The sequence below is a fragment of the Nicotiana sylvestris genome, chromosome 5, assembly GCF_000393655.2.
Source record: "Nicotiana sylvestris chromosome 5, ASM39365v2, whole genome shotgun sequence".
NCBI classification, from domain to species: Eukaryota; Viridiplantae; Streptophyta; class Magnoliopsida; order Solanales; family Solanaceae; genus Nicotiana; species Nicotiana sylvestris.
The window spans coordinates 67472922-67487537 of NC_091061.1; the positions used below are offsets into that span (position 1 = coordinate 67472922).

At 39.0% G+C, this 14616-nt stretch overlaps 1 protein-coding gene across 1 annotated transcript; it reads left to right on the forward strand.

Moving 5' to 3' along the window:
- Nucleotides 1-574: 574 nt before the first annotated feature.
- On the forward strand, nt 575-4740 carry LOC138868770 (uncharacterized). The gene is made up of 6 exons (XM_070146342.1): nt 575-1311; nt 1484-1616; nt 2471-2608; nt 2697-3284; nt 3531-3801; nt 4490-4740. Exons 1-6 carry the CDS (start codon nt 575-577, stop codon nt 4738-4740), a joined length of 2118 nt encoding a protein of 705 aa, XP_070002443.1.
- The last annotated feature ends 9876 nt before the right edge of the window (nt 4741-14616 follow it).

Sequence of the window (14616 nt, forward strand, 5' to 3'; positions counted from 1 at the left end):
GCTTTCCCCCGAAGGAGTTAAGGAAAGCTAAAACATCCAGAGATAACCCAGTTCTAGTGAAGAAAGCAGTGACTGAAGAAGAGGAAGATGAGTTTCTGAGAAAAATGAAGGTACAAGAATATTCCATTGTGGAGTAGTTGAGAAAGACGTCTGCTCAGATTTCATTGATGTCATTGTTAATCCGCTCAGACGAGCATTGTTGGGCCTTGATGAAAATTCTGAATGAGGCTCATGTTCCCGACAAAATTTTAGTAAACCATCTGGAAAAAATCGCCAACAAAATCTTTGAGGTGAATAGGGTCACCTTCTCGGATGATGAGTTGCCTGTGGAAGGTACTAAACACGATAGAGCTCTCTATCTCATGGTAAAATATGAAGATTCTGTGGTTACAAGGTATTAGTTGACAATGGTTCCAGTGCAAACATTTGCCCACTCTCTACTCTGAACAAGTTGAAAGTTGATGATGAGAGGATTCACAAAAACAGCATATGCGTCCGAGGTTTTAATAGTGGAGGAAAAGACTCGGTCGGTGATATAGTGCTTGAGTTGACAATATGACCGGTGGAATTCACTATGGAGTTCCAGGTGCTGGACACGGCCGTCTCCTACAATTTATTGTTAGGTCTCCCTTGGATTCGTGCTGCTAAAGCAGTCCCATCCACTCTGCACCAGATGGTCAAGCTTGAATGGGATAGACCAGAGATCGTCGTGCATGGCGAGGATAATTTGTGTGCTCACAGTGATGCCTATGTCCCGTTCATTGAGGTTGAAGATGACAAAGGGCCCTGGGTCTATCAAGTTTTTGAAACAGTGTCGGTCGAGAAGGTTTCAGAAGGGAAATGTATTCCAACTCCAAAGATAACCTCTGTATCAGTCATTATGGCTTTTGAAATGCTGAAAAATGGCTTTGTTCCCGGAAAAGGTTTGGGTACATCTCTGCAAGGTATCATACAGCCAGTGTCCCTCCTTGAAAATTTGGGTACGTTCGGTCTTGGATTCAAACCTACAGTGGAAGATGTGAAAAGGGCTAAAAGGTTGAAACAGAAGGCGTGGGTGCTTCCAAAGCCTATCCCGCATCTATCCAGGTCTTTTGTCAGGCCCGATGCAAGGAAGCACCCAGTGCCGACAGTTCCCAGCTTTGTGGTTGACATTGATGAGGAGTTAATTGAAAGGTTCCAGAGGTTGTTTGACGATGTGAACATGGTGGAAGTTGGAGAAGGTTCTATCAAGGCGGACGTGCAGTTCGTTGGGTCGAGTACAAAGCTTAACAATTGGGAGGCTACTCCTCTCCCTACCCGGAAGGAGTCTTGGTAGTTTGTTTTGTTTTCCTTTCTAGCTAGGTCATTCCAGGGTTGTGACCCAAACTTTTATCTTTCGCTTGTTGATGTACAAACCTTGTTATCCTTTATTTTAATGAAATGCAATTTCCCTTTCCATCACTCCTGATAGTTTTATCTTTTGTTTTCTTTTCTTTTCTGACAGTTCTTTTTATGCTGGTTTCAATGACATGACATGTATGAGGAATCTTCAGCCTAGTCTTAAAATTCAATCTAATTCTGAAATAATAATCCAAGAAATAGAGTGTGATGATGAATCAGAATATGATGAGGATGAGGCCTTTGAAGAGATTAGTAAGGAACTAAGTCATTTCGAAGAAAAACCCAAGCCTAATCTGAATGATACGGAAGCAATCAATTTAAGGGACCCAGATAATGTCATAAAAACTAAGATAAGTGTCCATCTTGAACCACAAATCAGGGAAGAAATAATTAAAGCATTATTTGAGTATAAGGATATTTTTGCATGGTCGTATGATGATATGTCGGGCTTGAGTACCGATTTTGTGGTCCATAAATTGCCAATTAATCTAGCATTCCCTCCCGTTAAGCAGAAGTTGAGAAAGTTCAAAACCGACATGAGTGTGAATATTAAAGAAGATATCACAAAGTAGCTTGATGCGAAGGTCATTCGAGTCACACGGTATCCTACGTGGTTAGCCAATGCTGTGCTTGTGCCAAAGAAGGATGGTAAGACTAGAGTGTGTGTTGATTACCGTGATCTCAACAAAGCAAGTCCAAAGGAAAACTTCCCACTACCAAATATTCATATTTTGATTGATAATTGTGCCAATCATGAGATTGGGTCTTTTGTGGATTGTTATACGGGCTATCATCAGATCTTAATGGATGAGAAAGATGCAGAAAAGACGGCATTCATCACGCCATGGGGAACATATTGCTAGTGGGTCATGCCTTTTGGTTTGAAAAATGCTGGGGCAACTTACATGAGGGAAATGACAACCATATTCCACGACATGATACACAAGGATATCGAGGTTTACGTGGATGATGTGATCATAAAGTCCAGGAAGCAGTATGACCACGGCAAAGATTTGAGAAAGTTTTTCCAGAGGCTCTGCAGGTACAATCTTAAGCTCAATCCTGTAAAGTGTGCCGGTGTTCCATCGAGGAAGCTGTTGGGATTCATAGTCAGCCGGCAAGGTATTTAATTGGATCTGTCAAAGATCAAGGCTATCTAGGAATTACCACCGCCAAGGAACAAGACCGAGGTAATGAGTCTGTTAGGGAGGCTGAACTACATCAGCAGGTTTATTGCTCATCTCACGACAATTTGTGAGCCCATCTTCAAGTTGCTAAAGAAGGATGTTGCAGTCAAGTGGACTGACGAGTATTAGGAAGCATTTGATAAGAAAAAGGGGAACTTGTCAAATCCACATGTGTTGGTCCCACCAGAACTAGGAAAACCTTTGATTCTTTATTTGACAGTCATGGATAACTCATTTGGATATGTATTAGGTCATCATGACATCACTGGTAGGAAAGAGCAAGCCATCTACTATCTCAGCAAGAAGTTCACATCTTATGATGTTAAGTATACTCCCCTTGAAAGAACATGTTGCGCCCTGACTTGGGTAGTACAGAAGTTGAACCATTACTTGTCATCCTACACTAATTACCTCATCTCTCGTCTGGATCATTTGAAGTATATCTTTCAGAAGCCCATGCCCAAAGGAAGGCTCGCAAAGTGGCAGATCTTGCTCACGGAGTTTGACATCGTATATGTGACTCGGACGGCGATGAAAGCCCAAGCTTTGGCTGATCACTTGGCCGAGAACCCTGGGGACGAAGAATATGAACCTTTGAAGACTTATTTTCCTGATGAAGAGGTAATGCACATTAACGAGGTCGAGAAGAAGGAAAAGCCCGGTTGGAAACTCTTCTTTGATGGGGTTGCTAACATGAAAGGCGTTGGGATAGGAGCTGTACTCATTTCTGAAACAGGGCATCACTACCCTGTTACGGCTCAACTTCATTTCTATTGTACCAACAACATGGCTGAGTATGAGGCATGCATTTTGGGTTTAAGGCTAGCTATAGATATAGGAATCCAGTAAGTCTTGGTCTTGGGAGACTCAAACCTTCTGGTGCACCAGATTTAAGGAGAATGGGAGACACGGGATCTAAAGCTTATACCATATTGACAATGTTTGTATGATCTTTGTCAACAGTTTCAATCTATAGAATTCAGGCACATTCCAAGGATCCATAACAAGGTTGCTGATGCCTTGGCTACCCTGGCGTTGATGTTACATCATCCAGGTAAGGCTTATGTTAACCCTTTGCATATTCAGGTCTACGATGAGCATTCTTACTGTAACATGGTTGAAGAAGAACTTGACGGTGAACCTTGGTTCCACTATATCAAGGAGTACATCAGAATGGAGGTATATACGGTACAGGCCACAGGGGATCAAAAGAGAACAATTCGTCGATTGGCAAGTCGAGTTTTCTTCAGTGGGGGAGTTTTGTACAAGAGAACTCTAGATCTTGGACTGTTAAGATGCATAGATGCTAGACAGGCCACGACTATCATGACCGAAGTGCATTCCAGAGTCTGCGGACCGCATATGAGTTGGTATGTTCTGGCAAAGAAAATTCTCCGAGCAGGTTATTATTGGCTCACCATGGAGAGAGATTGTATCAGTTTTGTGCGCAAGTGTCATCAATGTCAAGTACACAAAGATTTGATTCATTCTCTACCATCTGAATTGCATACAATGTCTGCACCACGGCCTTTCGTTGCTTGGAGTATGGACATTATCGGACCAATTGAGCCAGCGGCATCCAATAGGCACATGTTCATTTTGGTGGCCATTGACTATTTCACTAAGTGGGTTGAAGCTAAAACTTTTAAATCCGTGGGCAGTGGTCGATTTTGTTCATTCAAATAGCATTTGTCGATTCGGAATCCCAAAAGTGATCATCACAGATAATGGGGCTAATCTTAACAATCATCTGATGAAAGAAGTGTGTCAATAATTTAAGATTATGCATCGCAATTCCACCCCATATCGCCCCAAGGCGAATGGAGCAGTCGAGGCAGCCAACAAGAATATAAAGAAGATACTTCAAAAAATGGTACAAGGGTCCAGGTAGTGGCATAAGAAGTTGCCTTTTGCTTTGCTAGGTTATCGCACTATTATTCGCACTTCAGTAGGTGCAACTCCTTATTTGTTGGTGTATGGCACTGAGGCAGTGATACCCGTAGAAGTTGAAATTCCATCCCTTCGGACTGTTGCTGAAGCCGAGATTGATGATGATGATGAGTGGGTCAAAACCCGTCTGGAGCAATTGAGCTTGATTGATAAGAAAAGATTGGCGGCAGTGTGTCATGGCCAGTGCGTCCTCGGAAATTTGAAGTGGGTCAGCAAGTATTGAAACACATCCTTCCACATCAGGCTGAAGCAAAAGGCAAGTTCGCCCCAAATTGGCAGGGGTCGTTCATCGTAACGAGAGTATTATCCAATGGCGTTTTGTATTTAACAGATATAGAAGGCAAATGTGTAGACATGGCTATCAATTCTGATGCAGTCAAAAGATATTATGTATAATTTCTATGGTTTAAATTATGTTTGTTTGTACTTGGCATGTTTTGAAAATTGGAATGACGAATGCATTTTGTTCTGCTATGTAAACACTTTATCCTTTGTTACCCCTTTTGAGCCTTATTTATTTCCTTTCATACCCCTCTTTTGGAATTAGTAGCGAAACTTAGAAAACACGAACACAAAAGGTAAGTAAAGAAGTAAAAAGGGAAAGAAGAGAGAAAAGAAAAGAAAAAAATGGGAAAAGAATGAAAAGAAAGAAAGGAAGAGAATAGAAAAGAAAAAGAAGTGAAGGAAAAAGGAAAAAGAAAGAAAAGACAGGAAAGGAAAAGAAAAAAAAAGAGAAAGAAAGGAAAGGAGTAACAACCACAAAGTAATTCCTATGACATGAACTACGTTCGACCTGATTCCTTTTAAGGATACGTAGGCAGCCTCACGGCTTGGTCCCACCAAAATAAAACTCCAAAAGTCCCCAAACAGAGAAACTGGGGCAAAAAGTTGTGGTTGTTATGAGAAATATGATTCCAAGAGTTGTAATTTTGAACCCATTCAAGTTGTTTTGAGCCTTTGTGATACCTTTTCTTTCTAACCAAAAGCCCACATTACGGTCCAAAGAAAGACCTTCCGATTAGTCTTCGAGAGATGTCAAGTCGAGCAAGTAGAGGTGATTCATGTCAGGGGCAACACTCTATACTGAGCAAGAAAATGACAAAGGAGAGAGTCTTATTGGTGAAAACCTTCACGGGCATCGAAGGCGATGGAAAGCTAAGAGAAATTAAATGAGAGAGTCTTATTAGTGAAAACCTTTACAGACACCGTAAGGCGATGGGAAGCTGAGAGAAATTAAAATGAGAGAGTCTTATTGGTGAAAAGCCTCATGGGTACCGTAAGGCAACGGGAGTTGAGAGATAAACAAATGAGAGAGGTTTGTCGGTAAAAACCCTTCAGGCACTGCAGGCCGAACAAGGTCAATGATTTGGCAAAGAAATTGGGTTATGGAGATCTTGGGGCATAAAGTATGACCACTGAAAGGTGATTGGTTGAATAGGTTGGGCTGATTAATCCGAAATGAATGTCATGATCATTGGTGCCAGTTATTCCACTCAGATAAGTCTCTTTTCTTTTTTCCCTCTCAAACAGTCATCTAGTTTTGGATCTTCTTCTTTATTCCTAACTCTCGAAGTCATTGCATTTCATTTCTTTTGGGTTTATTTCTTTAAGATTTTTCCAATGTCAGTGTTGTTTAAGCAAGTGAGAAGGGATTTCAAAGCTTATTACCAACTGCCAAATTGCACAAAGCAAAGTGCGGCCAAAGCATACCAGAGACAGCATGATGTAAAGTGGGAAATAAGGTGTTAATGAAAATTCCATTGGTTGAATGGTTTATTAATCTTGTGGAAAACATAGAGGTTTAGGTAGAAGGGTCAGAAATGACGGTTTGGGTGTAAAGCACTCGGGTCATCCAAGGTCCTGCGGTTGAGGGTCAGTCAGAAAGTCAAAAGGTGCTTGGCCAGTTCAAGACAACCAGGCAAAGCAAAGCTCGGCAGCGGAGAGGCCACCTTCAGCAAGAATGCTACAAACTAACCACCACATTTTAAACTGACAAGATTTTTCTTTGATTTGAAACAGGGGCATAAAATTCCGTTTGTTTCGGAGAAACCTTCCGTAAAGAAAGCAAGTACCAGACAGGTTCGACCGTAAATCCTCAGGACCCTCCTGGACAATGGGACCTAGTTTAAAATTTAAAACATTCATGAGTAACAAGATCTAGCATAAGCTTTACCTTGAGGAAATATAGGTTGGCTTTGAAGTTTCATTCTTAGGATAGGATTCAATTTGAAATTTTCAGGACCCTCCTGAATAATGGGACTTAGATTTAAGACCTCCATTAGATAATAAGATTTGGCGTAAGTTCTGCCGTAGGGAAATATAATTTAGCCTTAAAGTTATCACTCTTAAGATGAGATTTGATTTTAATTTTTAGGACCCTCCTGTATAATGGGATTTAGTTCAAGATCATCACAGATAACAAGATTTAGCGGAAGTCATACCTTTAGGAAATATCACGTAGCTTAAAAATTGTCAGTTAACTAGGAATTTTCAGGACCCTCCTGAATAATAGGATCTAGCTTTCAAATTCTTAGAGATATTTGGTAACATGATTCAATTAACACTCACCGATGTGCCCAGACACCAAACTGGGGCAGGAAATTTTCTTTATTTTGTCTATTCTATTGTAATCAGGCACCCACCTGGAGAACAAAGGGAAAACAATTCAAGTATCAAAGGAAAGGAATACAATTCAGGTTCAGCAATTAGGAGCCCACCAGGAGAACAAAGGGAAGAGCAGTTGAAATTTTGGTAATCAGGAGCCCGCTTGGAGAACGAAGGGAAGAGCAGTTGAAGTGTTGGTAATCAAGAGCCCACCTGAAAAACAAAGGGAGAAGCAGTTCAGATATTGGTAATCAGGCACCCTCCTGAAGAACAAAGGGAGAGCAATTCAAGTGTTGGAAATCAGGAGCCCGCCTGGAGAACAAAGGGAGAAGCAATTCAAGTGTTGGAAATCCGGATCCCACCTGGAGAACAAAGGGAAGCAGCAATTCAAGTGTCGGTAATCAGGAGCCCACCTGGAGAACAAAGGGAAGCAGCAATTCAAGTGTCAGTAATCAGGAGCCCACCTGGAGAACAAAGGGAAGCAGTTCAAATTTTGAGGAAAAACAGTGCAAATGTTGGTAATCAGGCACCTTCCTGAAGAACAAAGGGAAAACAAGTCAAGTTTCGGAGGAAAGGAAGATAATTCAAATGTTGGTAATCAAGCGCCTACCTGAAAAACAAAGGGAAAGCAGCAATGTTCAAAGGAAGACGGTTCAAGTTCAGCAATCAGGCGCCCTCCTAGAGAACAAAGGGAAAGCACCTCAGAATACAATTCAAGTCGGCAACAAAGGAAGCTCACTCAGAGAGCACAAGTTAGCATGGTAGCAGAAACTGCAAGTTCAAGTTTGGGATATAGATAGGAATCTTGTAATTCACAGATCATAATTTAATCTAGCTTCTTTTATTTTGTTTTGGTGTAATAAGGAGTTCAGCAAGCAGTAGCAGCAGCAACAACAGTGAAATCACAGCTTCCTCGTAGTCCCAGCTACCGAAACTTTCCGAACTACACTGACCTGATTCTTTTATAGCCAAGGATATGTAGGCAACCTCGGAAGCAGGGTGCGGTCAAATCTTTTCAAAATGCTTCCTACGGAGTATTCCAACGAGCAAAAATCGCTCGTACCCATTCACTTTATCTTTGTACGAAAACTCTTTGTGTTTCCGAGAAAAGAGGGGCAGCTGCGAGCACGTAATTTTTGCCATATATGATTACTCCTACAGAATCCCAAGGAAATTGATTTTTTCTTTTAATTATTTGCCATTTTAGGAATTTTTGTAGAATTTTCTTAATTATTTGCAGTTTTCTATGCATTTTTAATATTTATTTAAATCATGAAAATACAAAAATACTCTGGATTTGCATTTAAGATTTATTTTTACATTTTTAGGTTAATTAGTACATTAATTGTTTTATAAAAATAAAAAAAATCACAAAAAATGACTCACTTTGCATTTTTAATCTTTTAATTTTAAATTTTGTAGTTCTTATTTTAATTTAGGAGTTAATTAATTTTTGTAAATACTATGATGAGTAATAATCTTAATATGGTAAATTATCTTAATTTAAGAGTTAATTTGGTTTGTTAATTAATTTGAAAAGAAAAAAAAGAAAAATTGGAAATTGGGAAAAAGAAAATCAGAAGGGCTGTTTAGAGCTAATTCAGCAGGCCCAAACGAATTCCAGGTCCAAGAACCAAGTCCCACACCTGGTCCAAGTTGTCAGTCAATAAGACCTTTGAAACGACGTAGTATGGGGGCAATATTACGTCTTTTTGAGTTCAATTATGTTAAGTTGATCTTAGCCTCTCATTTTCCATCATCCAACGACTTTGAAACTGCCTTTTGTTTCAATTAAAACTGTCCAAAAGCCCTGATTAACCTAAGACCCCTGTTTCTTCGTCTCTCTCAAACCCGTCTCTCACCACAATCAACCGCCCCCAAAATCTCATCACCCTAGCCGGCGGCGCAACCCCAAACCACCTCCAAAATTACACCCCGTGATCCCTGGCCTCTCCTCTTCCCAAAACCCAAAACAATTTCCCTCGAATCCCTCTCCATCTGCTCGAATTTTAAATCTAAGGTCAAACCCTAATTTGCTTCCTTTTTAGAAATTAAAGTAGTTTTAGGGTTTGCTTTGAGTTGAAGTTTATGTTGATCAATTGTTCTTGATAAGAACAATTGATTAGTATTGAGTTTAGCTCATTTTAAGCCCCATCGAAGCCCTGAACATGGCCAAGATATCTCGCACTGATGGTTCATGCATAAACAGTAGATTTCACCGTTGTTTCTTCATTTCTTTAGTGAGTCGATTGTTTTCTCATTTTGTTTAGTCTGTTAATTTAATTGTTTTCATCTTAGAGTCTTTCTTGTTCTAATCTTCTAATTAGGTTAATTAGGTTTTGGTTCGACTTAGTAATCTGGTTTAATTCTAGCTTAGTTAGGTTAGTCTAATAAGTTGTTTGTTTAGTCATGTTTTTGATTTTAAAATCATGTGATTCTGGATTTGCTTCCTTTTCTTCTTTTCATGAACCACTGAAGTTAATTTTGATTTGGGTCATTTCGTTTGATTTGGCTTTGGGGTCATCTCGGACCTGGTTTCAAGGGAAGCCCGGTCATTTTGGGTTGGTTTTGGGTACTAGTTTAATTCGACCCATGAGCTGTCCCGAAGGTAAATAACAGCATTTTAAAGGGTACTTTGGGGAATTTTGATTGAGAGAATCTTGAAAAAACTGAATGGGAAACTTCCAGGAAAGAGGAGTTTGGGTTAGTTCAGTAATTGGTTTTAAAATTCAGGGTTAATAGTATAAAAAAATAAAAATTAGGGAAGGGTTGATTGATAAAATGGTAAATTATTTCTGCTGCCCTAGGATTTGCTATATAAGGTTACTTCTTCTCATTTAGAAGGGAGAATTACAACTAAACTTAGAAACAGCTGAAGAAATACCAACTTTGAGAGAGTTTGAAAATCAGAAGGAAAAACACAAAAGAAATCACCATTACTGTTCTATTGAAGTTGGCATTCTCATTTTTCTTTAGTTCTTAAAATTGCTCCTTATTTCTAGGTTCCAACAAATGAAAAGCTGACTATTGAGTTGTTGTTGGTTATTATTTTACGATCTGCTATTGATTGCTATTTCCATGCTGAATTACTGCTAATCTCACCTTCTTCTTTTAAAATTCTAAGGCTGTTGTGGTTGTATCCAGGTACATTTTCGGACCTTTGGAATGGAAATGTTGATCATTAAATAAAAAAAAGGTGTTCCAATGTCTGAATCTCAACCTCATTCAAAGCTTGATCTTAGTATTCTTGTTATAGATTAATATTTGTCAATTAGTTCGTTTATATATTAGCTGAACTTGGTATAATTTCAGTGGATGTTATGTAGTTTTTTGTAATCTTAAATTTGGACTCTCGGTTTAGTTTCAGTAGTTTCAAATATATTCGAGTGAATTTATGGTTCATTATTAGGGGGTCTGATGACATACTACTGCTTGATTCATTAGCATCATGGGATGAAACCAATGTTTGAATCAGCTCTAATGTGCTTGTGCTACGTATATTCGTGAAGAACCAATAACTTTTGCTTAAGTTGACATCTACTTAGAGAGTCCTGAAGGTGATCACCTTTGAATGTTGGCTTCTGCTTGTGGAATTGACCACTAGTTGGTCAAGTCAACAATCATTAAGCCCAAACAAGTCTATTGCTAATGTAGTGTAAAAATTAACAATTCTATTATCATGTTTAAGGTTTACTTTTGTAGAGTATATGAATTTAGGATTTAGTATGTTCAACAATACAATGTTCAACATGTATGTGCCTTTGGGGTTTTAAGTCGTGTGTGCATCATTAGGATTGATAAAAGGTTTAATGGACTGTTTCATGTTATAGTGCTAATATTAATAAGGATTCAAGGTTTGTTGTGTCATGGTTGAATGGTATACTGTCTCATGTAAGTGTTGATGGTTTATGGCCTCATGTGGGCTCAGTTAGTATCATTGAGTTTCAAACGTTGCTCACGTTTTTGTGTGGACTCGATCTCGAGTTCCCCATTCTTCAGCCTTTGCTTTTCATAAGGTTTGGGTTTCCTTTGGGCCTAGACCTTGAGGCCACTTGAAAAATGGGGATTATAAGCCTTATTGTGCTTGGGCCTGCTTTTCCAGCCCAACTCCTCATTTAACTGCCACTGATGGCCCAAGCCGTCTTCAAGTAATCAAACTTATTTTCTTTTAACGCAAGCCCAATATTTGTTAAGTTAGTTTGAACATTAGTTTAGAATAAATTCAATTTCCCTTAGTCTTCCTTAATTAATTAGATTCCTTTGATTAGATTGAGGTGCGCCATGTTACCAAAACCAATGATTTATGGCCCTCAAAGATTAGATCAAGAAACCTTAAGAATAATTTGAGGCGTGTCATGCCGAATAAAATCCCAAAATCCATGGCCCTCATTTAATTAATTTTAACTACTTGAAAATCGAGGTGTCCCATCAATTGAATTTTCCATGGCCCTCGCAAACTTTGTTATTAATTTGAACTTTCGTAGTTGCTTTAGGCGCGTTCTTTAAATTGATTTTCTTTTGAGTACTAAAACCCGGGGGTACATTTCATGTGGCCCGGTTCTAATTTCCAACAAGGTTAAATAGAACGTGTCGTGAACCACGGGTGCATTTCATGTGGTGTGGCTTGCGATATATTTTAAGTAACCTTGAATTAATTCTTTAAATAAGTAAAAGCGGTTTCAAGAGTTAAAATGCACATAGGTTTAAAAGTGTTTTAAAATCAGATAAATAGGCCAATAATAATAGTTGAGCGACCGTGCTAAAACCACGGAACCCGGGAATGCCTAACACCTTCTCCTGGGTTAACAGAATTCCTTACCCGGATTTCTGTGTTCACGGACTATAAATAGAGTCAATCTTTCCTCGATTCGGGATTTAAAATCGGTGACTTGGGACACCATAAATCATCCCAAGTGGCGACTCTGAACTTTTTTTTAAAATAAATAATCTCATTTCGATTATTGCCATTTTAATTGAAAAAACTCCCTTATACCCTTTCGGGGGTAGGAAAAAGGAAGTGTGACAGTCCCCACTCTGCAAGTGCGGTTATGACAGTTGAGTTCAACTTCAGCATTTCCTCAAATTCCAACCTTGTTCTGTCAACCACCCGAAATAAACCCGAGGCCCTCGGGACCTCTATCAAACATACCAACAAGTCATATATCAATATACGAACTTAGTCAAACCTTCGGAACACTTAAAACAACATCAAAACACCGAATTAACCTCGGATTCAAGCCTAAGAACCTTTAAACTTCCAAATTTCGCAAACGACACTGGAACCTACTAAATCACCTCCGAATGACTTGAAATTTTGGCACTACGAACCTACTCCAACTTCTGGAATTCCATTCCGACCCCGATATCAAATTTTTTACTGCCGACCAAAATCGCCAAATTTCCAATTTTGCCAATTCAAGCGTACTACTACTACATACCTCCAAATCACATTTCGGACGCGCTCCCAAGTCCAAAATCACCTAATGGAGCTAACCGAACCATAAAAATTCAAATTCGAGATCATTTACTCATAAGTCAACATCTGGTTGACTTTTCCAACTTAAGCTTCTAAATAGGAGACTAAGTGTCTCATTCCACACTGGAACCACTCCGGACCCGAACCAACCAACACGATACGATGAAATACAGCTGAGGAACACATAAGAAAGCAGAAATAGGTGAAACGCAACTATAACTCATGAAACGACCGGTCGGGTCGTTACAGAAGAGGAGTTTCAATACCTTTATATCATTTTCAGTTTAAAAAATGATATCATGTATTTTGAGTGGGCTATAGTTGGAAGATCACCCATTAGGTTAACCCATATTTTACCAATATTTTACCCCTGAATACCCATATTTCTACGAGTTGAATATGGGTTGAATTCCAAATTTTACCTAACTTAAACATCTCTCATCCAACCCACTAAAATATGAGCGGATTGGGCAGATTGACAAATATGGGCTCATTTGCCAGCACTAATAATAAATAAAGCCGGATAATAAATAAAGCTATGAATACATGAAAGCATTTAGCAAATAGAGACATGTAACAAGCGAAGTCATATATTTAACAAGTAAAGATATGTGGCAAGTAATGCATGTAATAAGTATAAACATAGAATAAATGAAGACATGGTATAATTAAAAACATGCAATTAAGTAGTCCACCCTATATTCTTGAAACCATGAAAACATATATAGACTCGCCATCTTGCATATACGCCATCCCCACACATAAATCACGTAGGAAATAGACCAATCAAGTCTTAATTCTCTCAAATCAAGGTTAACCATGACACTTACCTATTTTTGGAACAAAGTCAATAATCCAAAATAGCTTTTCCTTTGGAATAAGCCTCCAAACCACTCGAATCTAGTCAATTATTATTAAAACAAGTCAAAACAAGCTTTAGAAACTACCCCCGTAGATAAAGGTTCCATTTTTAACATAATTAAAAAAATCAACAAAAATTCTACTCGGGCCCACGTGATCGAACTCTGAAATTAAGACCAAATACCAATTACTCATTCACCTCCCCCCCCGATCCCGGATATGTGACTTGTTTCAAAAAAACATGATCTCAATTTGGGGTCTAAATCTCAATTTTATAAAATTCCTAAATTCTACCCAAAATCTCAATGTCTAGTCTATGAAATCCTAGATATGATGATGAAATTCATGAAAAAGTAATGAAAATTGAATGAAAATAAGTTAAGATGACTAACATATGAAGTTGGGAAGAAATTGCTCTCCAAAAATCACCTCTATGGAGTCTAGGGTTCAAAAATGGTGTAAAATGAGCTAAGTCCCAAAATTCCCATATTTTACCCAGATGCACAGGTCAATTACGAGCTCTTGTCACAATTGCGATCATACCAAATGCGAATCACTTATTGCAAATGCGAACCACTTAGCACAAATGCGATCAGTGCCTCAGCTTTATAGTTATTGCAAATGCGATTTATCATAAATAAGACATACCCTTTGCATTTCCAAAGGTCTAGCCCATCGCAAAAGTACTGAGCTTCGCAAATGCGAAGTTGTTCCTCCACACCTAGTGACGCAAATGCAACCTTTCCCTCGTAATTGCAAAGACCCACCTCTCTTGCAAAAGCGAGCAAAACTTCGCAAAAGCGAAGCTTCCAGCCCCTAACCCAGAATCGCAGATGCGCACTTGACATCGCAAATTCAAAGCTTGCATTTGCGTACAGGTCTTTGCAAATGCGAGACTTGTGGATTCACAGCACCAGTTTTCAACAGCGATGCCAAAACTTCCCACAACACATTCTAAACTCATATGAGCACGTCGGGATCCAATCCAAACATTCACACAAGTGTAATAACATCACACAAACTTTCTAGCAAGCTCAAATCATCAAAATAACATCTAAAATCAAGAATCGATCATTAAAACTCAAGATTTTCAAGTTCAAAACTCAATTTTCTAACTTTTCACATAATGCGTTGAAACAGCCTCGGGTCACCCAGGAC

Excerpts from the sequence above, each read along its gene's own strand:
- LOC138868770 (XM_070146342.1), top strand. The coding sequence starts at position 575 with ATGGAGTTCCAGGTGCTGGACACGGCCGTCTCCTACAATTTATTGTTA. Across the intron at positions 3,285-3,530 it reads AAGGCGTTGGGATAGGAGCT|TTTCAATCTATAGAATTCAG; the intron begins GTACTCATTTCT and ends CTTTGTCAACAG. Across the intron at positions 3,802-4,489 it reads AACAATTCGTCGATTGGCAA|GTTATCGCACTATTATTCGC; the intron begins GTCGAGTTTTCT and ends TTGCTTTGCTAG.